Source organism: Aptenodytes forsteri, unplaced genomic scaffold (assembly GCF_000699145.1).
Source record: "Aptenodytes forsteri isolate BGI_AS27 unplaced genomic scaffold, ASM69914v1 Scaffold51, whole genome shotgun sequence".
NCBI classification, from domain to species: Eukaryota; Metazoa; Chordata; class Aves; order Sphenisciformes; family Spheniscidae; genus Aptenodytes; species Aptenodytes forsteri.
Window position 1 is genome coordinate 2,836,149 of NW_008795495.1, and position 9,278 is coordinate 2,845,426.

Genomic DNA, 9,278 nt, shown 5'->3' on the forward strand with positions numbered 1-9,278 from the left:
TCTAGTGGAAGGTGTCCCTGCCCATGGCAGGGGGGTTGGAACTAGATGGTCTTTAAGGTCCCTTCCAACCCAAACCATTCTATGATTCTATGATCTCAGAATTAGCAGAACCAGGAATCAAGATTTTTTTTAAGTGAAATTTTGACATGTCCAGCTGGACAAATTGTTTAGGATATGATTGCCCTCAACTAACTTTAGCTTTCTAAGGCTTAGATGTCTAGACAGTTGAAAGAACTGCACACTTTGGAAGTATGTACCTTTGTATGATGGCTACAAAAAGATCTCAGATAGGTATCTTAGACTAGACAACTGACTTTTAGACAGCTAATTTACACAAAGATTCCTCCTTCAGTTTCCACGTTCAAAAGAAATAGGACTAGGTAATAAATTATAATAAAAGCAGCCCACCTCAAAGAAATTAACATACACAAAATGCACAGACAAAAACACTCAGCCCAGCCCAACACAAACCAAAAAAAACTAGCCCAGCCTAAAACAAAAACATACCATGGTCAAATTGTTCCCTGATGACATTTTTCCATACCTTCTAAAGCAACCATTTCCCGTATTTAAGCTACTGGGGGAGAACCTGAAATTCACTAACAGCATTTAAAACGAGCAATTCTGCAAACACCAGTTTATCTTTCTATAATTATTTTACTGGATTATAGCGGGATATATTAAAGTCTCCTATCCTCAGATTATTTTAGTGATGACACAGGCTGCCACGTTTGGTTACAAACCTATTTGGCAAGATGAAAAACTCTTAGGGATGATCTTATAATAATTTGAACTGTAGTCTCTCTCCTTTGCAAAAAAAATTTTTTTTTATATTTTTATTTTTTAATGAAACCTGTAATATGGTTTTTATCTTAAAATGTCTCTCTCTAACAAACACAGTTTTAGCCAAAACCCAAAAACTTGCAGAGGCCTTGTTTCCACAGGAAATCTGGCTGAAAGTCCAGACAAAATGGTTTTGGACAACATTTTCCCTCTATTTGTGGTGCACTGGGATATCCAGGAATGTCACAGTTTGATTTGAAGGAGAAGACACAGTAATTATTACAATAATTTAAAAATTATTACCTGTTCTGTAATGGTCCATGGCATTTTTGGTAGGAAACTAAGGACACCCTGGGAAAAAGGCTGATGAGGGACATCATGTTCAAGCAAAAGAACTTCTGTCTCGGTCTCCTTATCTCCAGCACTTCCCAAGTTCTTTACAAAATGACCCTGAGAAACAATATACATACATACAAATATACACAGGCACATCAAGCAATATTGTTTGCTCAAAAATAAGTATTTCAGACCATTATTTCATAGGTTATTAGTATATTAAACTACACAGGAGTAATCTTTCCTTCTTCAGTCAACTTTCTCATCTTTAAGAGAGAAATTTAATTTCAAACATTCAATTGATTCAGTAAGTCTGAACTTTGTACTTCCCCCTCTTTTCCTCAAATGGCACTAAATTCTCCACATTTAAGACTGCAAAAATTGTAAATGTAGCAATGCAGTTTTGCAGGAAAGAAAAAACATTGCTGCATAAGCAGCAAAACTAGTAAGGTCTAATTTCTCTATGGGTTTGTGTTGTGCCACACATCCCACTCCCTAACACCACATTAACTCTACTTCCTTTCTCACGTCTCTCATCCTCTGCAGCAATGCTGTCGTCATCTTAACACTCCTTCCATATATTCCAAGTTTCCTTCATTTCTCTAAACATGGGTGAGACAGCTGTGCTCTCGTTCATTACAAGCTATGCATTCCTACACAAGGCAACAGAAGCCTCTTCAAAACCTAGTTAGTGTTCAACACAAATTGAAGCTAGTGTCCTCAATTTCTCTTATATCCTCCTGTTTATTTACAAAGAACTTTTAAGAACTTAATTACCTGTAACTCTGCCCCACTGGCAATACGACTGAATTTGGCCAATGTGTTTGAAACTACTTGCCAGGACGGTCATCAATGTGTGGATGAGCAAAGCCACAGCGAAAGGTTCACATTTCTAGGAACCCAGACTAAAACAACGCGGTCCCTAGTTAGTCTAAATAAAACACCTTAGTTAGCACATATATGTTCACTGCAGAACCTGAGCACCAAGCTTTTTAAGTATGATAGCCCATACCTGCTTTTTGGGGGTAAGAGTAAGCTAAATCATTTCAAGACTTCCTTAATTTGCACCATCAAAGAATGGCACTCAAAGAACTTAAAATTCACGTCAACGCTTTTTGAAGTTACTCAGCGTTGCAGATAATAATAAACATCTCACCTTATAAGCACATAAAAATGGGACAGATAAAAGTTCAGAAGAAAACATTTAAACTTACATTAGGATACCTGGAATTCCTGGGCCAACCATCAATAGCAACAACTATTCTTTGTCCTTCCAGCGTATCTGCTTGTCTTGTTTCTATTCGAATGCGAGGAATTCTGCGATCAGCTGGTGTAAACAAATGGCGCCTTGCCTATTAACAGCCAGAAAAAGGAACAAATAATTTCTAATTAAAGGAAAAAAAATATCTGCACCTACAATAACTTGCTTATTTCCTTACCTCTTTGATCTGTGATTTGGAAAGCATGCCACAAAACGGTCGCCAGTTTCGTTTTATAATGCCCACTACTTTTCCTGTAGGTCTCAGCATGTCCTTGTTAACAGCAGTCTTCAGCTGGTAGAAAACACATAGGTTAAAAACACAAAACTCTCTGAACTCATGTTAACGTGTTTGACTACAGCATGTATCTCAAACCTTGGTGGTAACAACTTATGTGTCACTATAGTGCCATAAATTCTATTATGACTTCATAAACGGAACTATGTCTCCCTGTGCTTTGCATGACTTTTAGTATTTTTAGTATGTGACATGACTACTTTGTTGTGGTTTTGTTTTTTCTTAACGGATATTGTTTCAGAAAAACAAAGAACAGCAGAAAGACTCCGAAGAAATGTTACCTTGTTCCACTGTCTCTGCTTACTCCACAACTATCTCCATTTTCTTTTCCAAGCTATTATTATAATTTTTAGGAGCCCTTTTATGTTGCTTGAGAATTCTCCAGTAATTCTAAACACAGTAATTAAAAAACATTCCCATGGTACTCAGTAGGAAGATCATGTTTCTAAAGAAATGCAAATATTTGTTGGACAGGGTATACATGTGTGTGCACTGCACACACATTAAGCAGAATTACTGCAAGAAGCTAAAGAATATTTTACAACTGGTTCCAAACACATGCATTGCCTATAAAAGCTGACTGTCATCGTGATACAACATCTGCTTCTATTCTAGCAAATCCTTATCTGCACATCAGCATATAGCTTTGCATTATTACCTGACTACCACTCAGTAACTTTTAGATTTATGAAGTTTAACAAAGTGATGTGGGAATTTCTGATTGGGATTAATTAAAAAGTATCCATTTTATACATATTCATGTATTTAACGGAACTGTAGGACTACAATTAAGGTTTATAATTTCCATGTTCACAATAGCTTTTAGGAGTCAGTATAAAAAGGATGTATAAATCTAAAGCCTAACAAACACTGTCAGGGTATTGCAGATTTCATCTCTCTCTTAAGTAAAGTAAAAAATTATTTAATCCATACAATGTTTTCTTTCTCCTCTTCATTTTCAATGTCATCTTCATTCTGGCCATCATCCTGCAAGACCACTGAGGATGGTGCCACCCATTCATCTCTTGCCAACAACTCCACAGCTACAATATCTTCATGAACTGCTCGGTTTAAATGTTTCAGTCCCTGTATAATTATCTGGATTTTTTAGAAAACAAAAAATGAAAATGCTTTGATGATGATGATTCATGATGATAGCGACAGAAGACCCAAATCAAAGCAGTGTAACAGAAGAGTATCCACGTATAACAGGCTCTGCAATCTAAAGAACATTTTAAGGCATATTTGTGAGGCACTTTCTTCCTCTGCCTAGGTTTCTTTCAGTAGTGATGATACTATTTCAGGATTCCAATTGCCTTTATAAAAATCACTTGTTTTCCCCAGACTTTTTTTTTTTTTTTTTTAATCAGACAATCCTATTTTTGTAGGCTAGGGGACTCCACAGACTACTGGGAGATAGGAATAAAAGAAACGGAGAGCCAGAGAAGCACCTCAGCTGCCACTACAAATAGGGAGGGAGGAGACAACTGCTGCTGCTCAGAAACAGTGTCTATACAACTGTACCAACAGAGAATCCAGTAGGCAGACAGCTGGGTTAACTGCTTGGAGGGGAACAGCTCATCTACTCATCACCAGGAGTGAAAATAGCAGGGGAAATAAAGCAAGAGAGCCCCACAAGGGCTCACCACAGTTTTTCTGAAAATCCTCCTACAAACTTGTTTCTCTGTCTTTCACCATATGTTTCAAACTATTAAAAGTGTTATATTCGAGTCAATTGAAAAACTATTAACAACTAAGATTCAGCTTTATCAAATACTTTATCAAAGCACAAAGTATAATTTTAAACACATTATTCTCTTTTTGAAAAGAGCACAGTCAACATTTCAGTTGTCTGTATCCATACAAATAAACAGACAAAAACAAAGCAAAAAAGTCATTAAAACACAGAAGAGGAAAAATTACTATAATGCTCCTTTTTAACAACATACATCACCATGAAAGAATTACATTTTAAGTCATTACTGAGGCTAGTTAAAGTTCACAGCATGAAGTCAAAATTAAGAACTCACCTCTTTGTTTTCTTCAGCATCTCCATGAACCCAAACAGTAGCTTCAAGATAATTATCTCTGCTTGCCCTGTAAGTTCCTTGGAGGTAAATACCAGATTTTATTCCTTGCTGCAGTTTGCTAAGAGGAATATGTTCTGGAAAAATTATTTTTCCACTTTCTATTTCTATCTTTAAAAAAAAAAAAAAAAAAAAAAAAAAAAGAAATTTTCAGTCTTTTGTATTCATGATTATTCCAAAAGTGAGCTCAGGAACATGACACTCAAGCTAGCAAACTACAAAATTGTAACTATGTGTAGGTTTGAATATGCACAATAATGAAAAACTACTATTAAGCAGTAATTTTTCTAATGAAGCATAAAAAGCACAAAGAACACAGAAACATGACAATTCTAGGAATGCTTCCTTTTCTTTTCCTGTTTGCCTGCAGTTACTTTAAAAGATACTGCACAAGTGACATACACTTTTACATTGATTTGGATATTCTGACTAAACACATACTTAGTGAAAAAAATATTAGCATAGTACTACATAGTAAAGAGTACAGCACACAGTGTAAGCATATACTGTAAGCTATATGGAGCATTATGAAAACACAATACTGTGACTAAACTTTGGAGCAGTCAGACAATTGGTTAAAGCTGAATGAACCACAGCTAACCGCTGAAAAGATCAGCTGAGCCCTCCACTTTCTTCCCACTCTTGTATGTTCCACTCCATTCCGTTAGAACTAACTGATGAAATTAACCTTCCCATTTTTTGGTGGTGTTAGTTTTCAGCTATATCAGTCTTATGTGAAAATATAGGTCTTGGTTCTGATAAACACAAAGCACAAGGAAATAGAAGAGGATGTAGCTCATCTTCAAGCTGCAGCATGCACTTAAGTCAACTTAACTGACCACAAAAACCAGAGCTTTTGATAGAAAATGCTTTTGATCAATAGTAAGTTAACATAAATTTTCAAATAAGACACAAAACAAAGACCTAAATGGTTTGCAATATACACTTCTGTAGTTTTCATTTTGTTTCAATTATTTCTAATATTTACACACTTTTCTTTAACCAAATGTTATTACTCTCATCTTCCCACCAGTTACCTAAAGCAAATAGCTTTTTACAAATAACTAGATACCTACTAATAGGCATATAAGCAGCAGTAAAAACAGCTGCAATATTTCCTTTTTTCTCTTCAGCTGTCAAAAAGTTGTACTGCCAAAATGGTAGTAAAGTCCAGAGTCCTCATTTTCTAAACTGATGCTATTAGCCTGACATACAGTGTCCAATAATATACTGCAAACCATTTGTGATTAATTTATTTTATAAAAAGAAAATAAAAACATACCCCTTCATCAGATACACAAGCAAGACGATCTACAAGATCAGGATTAGCTATCAAGCTTTTTATATACTCCTCACCTACAAAAGCACACACATAAATATTTATGCAAGAGATGCACGGGATTTAGGTATGAAGACACTGCTGAGATTGTATATCTGAGCAATAAATTTAACATACGTGCCACTTCACTTACACGTATAAGCAGTTATCCCTTCCTCTAGAGCTTTCTCTTTATTAGTTCTGTCATTTGTTAAAAAGATAACTTGGATCTTCTCCTCATCCTGTATTTTCTTCAAGTGTTCATTGTACCATTTTACTGCTACTCGAATGGCTCTGTCATTGCGGTCATTAGAAGTTTCTCCTTGCTCTTGCTCTATGTATGTTTCTCTAAATAAATAAAAGGGGGGAAACAAAACAAAACAAATCCCAACATCTATCCATACTTACCACAATTTTTACAATTATAATAATAATAATAATAATAATAATAATAATAATAATAATATAATTTTAATAATAATATATTTATACTATATATGTGTAACACTCTATAGGCCACTGAAGAAGGGTCAGGAGACAGAAGAGTCAAGAAAAATAGCAAGGAAGTGTTAATTTCTAATACAACCTTCTCACTGATGATTGAAGACTGCATTCAAGATGCTAGAACTATGATACTGCAGTAGTGGAAACGACTTGTGAGCACAAATAAAGGCAAATTAATTGCTCTTCACATCTTAGAGCTTTCTGTCACAAATGAACAGATTTTTTAATGTTTTAAAGGGACACTAAAATGGAAAAGCATTATTCCATTGCTCAAGTTAGTCTTGTTTATAAACTTTATTCAATATTCTAATCACCTTTTCATAATATATATGCTTATATTAATTATAAACCAGAAAAGCTCCTGAAACATGCAACTATTTCTCAATAGGATTCCTTAGAAGTACAGAGTTCTATGCACCTCAACCTTACGGTTTTTTTTTTTACCTAGTTCACATGTTCCAGTTCTGTTTCCCAGTTTCTTTTACTGGACATCAGTACAACTTTACTATACCCTATTCCACACCTTACCGGTGATGTTCATTGGTGAAAGAATAGAAATGTTTTTCAGGGTTTCCAATCACGTCCCTAATTCGCTTGTACACTGGTGCACTCCGATTCCTGACTTCTTGTAAGACTGTCTGTAGCACAATGACATTCTTAATAACAGCATCTTCAAGTATATCAATCTGAGGAACAAAATGGAAATGAATCAAAATTGTTGTTTAATTCTATCCAATAACAGGACTTGAAATATTTGTTTGGTTAATACGTAAAAAGCTAACATGAATAATGAGTTGCACTACTTCTGCCTTTTTCTCTCACTCTTGGGAGACTGAACAGTATATTAAGCTGCTTCCTCCTGCTTGTGGGCAAAAAGTTCAAATAGGATTTTCCAGCCTCTTCGTGACCTGAATTTTGCTGGAGTGAAGATAAGGACTTATTCTGACTTCCAGCAAATTCAGCCTCAACGTATGCAGGACTCCAATCAAATTTAAGGCCAGATGTACACTAGAAATTTTGTTTACATAAGATTGGTTCTTGTAAATTATAATATTCGTAAACAAAATACATCTATGCACAATCTGACAGTAATCCAACATAATTTAAAGGCTATCTGGCATATGTCTTTGTGAGCAATACAAACCATAAAATAGCACTTGGCCGCTGTTACACAGCTAACATGGACATGCCTGAGCATGTGTAGGCTTAAGATGTCCAAAAACAATCCCACTGCTGCACTGCAATTTTAATTTCCGCAGATTCAAATCAATTGGAATTCTGTTAGCTGCTCTTCACCTTTTCAAATACTTTTTTTTGAGGAAATCCATTAAAAATTTTTGAGCACTTTTCTTTGCCAACTCCTGACAGCCGGGGTGTGCAAGAGAGACAAACCTACACCAAAAATCCATGCTCCTGTCAGGAGAAAAAGGTGAGCTCAGTTTCCTAAGCTTGTGGCAAGGAGCTGTGCGAACCCACCTCCAAAAAGAGACAGCAATAAGGCTCTAGAGGGCATGGCTAAAAGAATCAAAAAAGCAATACCAGACCAAGCTTCTCTGCACCTGATGTTTAGATGACCTAAAAGATTTAGAGCCATGTTCGCAGGGCAAGAAATCCAATATTCTTCTATGCACAAGCTGAATTACCAGGCCAAGTCTTACTGTTGCAATCCTGTTCCAGTTGCTAGGTAAAACTTTTCCTACTGTTACCAAGACTTCCTAATCCCCACTGCTCCAGTTCATGGCAGTGTCCCCCGGCACATTCTCAGAGTGCTCTGTAGTATGTATATACAAACTTTGCCAACAGACACCAAGAAGTCCATGGGTAACAGGCTGAAAACATCCCTTGACTTGCTGCTTTGGGAAGAAAATCCTTACTTCCAACTTTTGGGATGGGTAACTGCTAAAACATGAGTGTTGTAACCCTCTCCGGAGTAATCCATGTTAGGATTCATGAATTACTTCCAGTCTCCAACGTCTGCATGGGGCTTTCTTTCTACAGATGTATTCAAAAGCAATTAAAAAAGTCAGACATCCAGCTTGGGAATTCACTGCCTCCCAACCTGGAGTTCTACTGTCTGCACTGCCCAGACTCAAGCCTTTGCACAATTAGTGACGGGCTGCAGAGTAAAGTTCATCCCACGCTTCCAGAGCTGTACATGGGATGATTTTGCAGCCTCTATCCATTACTTGAAATCAACGACACAGTATAAAGAACCTAAGCCTACAACAGTCTCTGAGAGAGAGAATAGGTATTTAGGACAATTCACGTTGACAGGAAAATTCAGTGACCACCTGCAGATCCCGATCGCTGCTTCAGAGTCTATTCACTCTCCTTGCCTGACTTTACATACCCGTATCAGACCACAACAAACAAGAAAGATGTTGCTCTTTATTCCTACCGTTCAGGCAGCAAAATATAAAACCGGAAAACGGTCTAAAGCCAGACTAGACTGGGAGATGCCGAAGGCCTCCTCAGTAGCTGGCAGGGAAAGAAAAGACCACCCACCCGGGGATCAAGCAGACACAATTAACAAGGGGAAGACCCAAGCCCGACAGCGCACCGCTAAACGCGCCCCTCCAGGAACGATGCCCGAACCCCAGGCCTAAGGGGAGCGGGGTATCTCGCACCCACGCGGATTTAACCAAGGCTGGAGCGGGGCTTAAGGCTCCACAGGGGGGACGGCCGGGCCCAGAG

The 9,278-nt window shown here is 37.1% G+C and overlaps 1 protein-coding gene across 1 annotated transcript in view; it reads right to left on the reverse strand.

The window, feature by feature from the left end:
* The window catches only part of DIS3 (DIS3 homolog, exosome endoribonuclease and 3'-5' exoribonuclease), a 22,599-nt gene extending 14,196 nt beyond the window's left edge, over positions 1–8,403 (reverse strand). The window contains exons 1-9 of the mRNA XM_009281742.2: positions 8,377–8,403; positions 7,113–7,270; positions 6,235–6,428; positions 6,045–6,118; positions 4,706–4,873; positions 3,609–3,773; positions 2,559–2,672; positions 2,334–2,471; positions 1,087–1,233 (exon numbers count right to left, since the gene is read on the reverse strand). Coding sequence (XP_009280017.1) covers positions 1,087–1,233; positions 2,334–2,471; positions 2,559–2,672; positions 3,609–3,773; positions 4,706–4,873; positions 6,045–6,118; positions 6,235–6,428; positions 7,113–7,270; positions 8,377–8,403 — 1,185 coding nt within the window. The remainder of the gene's footprint in view (positions 1–1,086; positions 1,234–2,333; positions 2,472–2,558; positions 2,673–3,608; positions 3,774–4,705; positions 4,874–6,044; positions 6,119–6,234; positions 6,429–7,112; positions 7,271–8,376) is intronic.
* Positions 8,404–9,278: the final 875 nt, after the last annotated feature.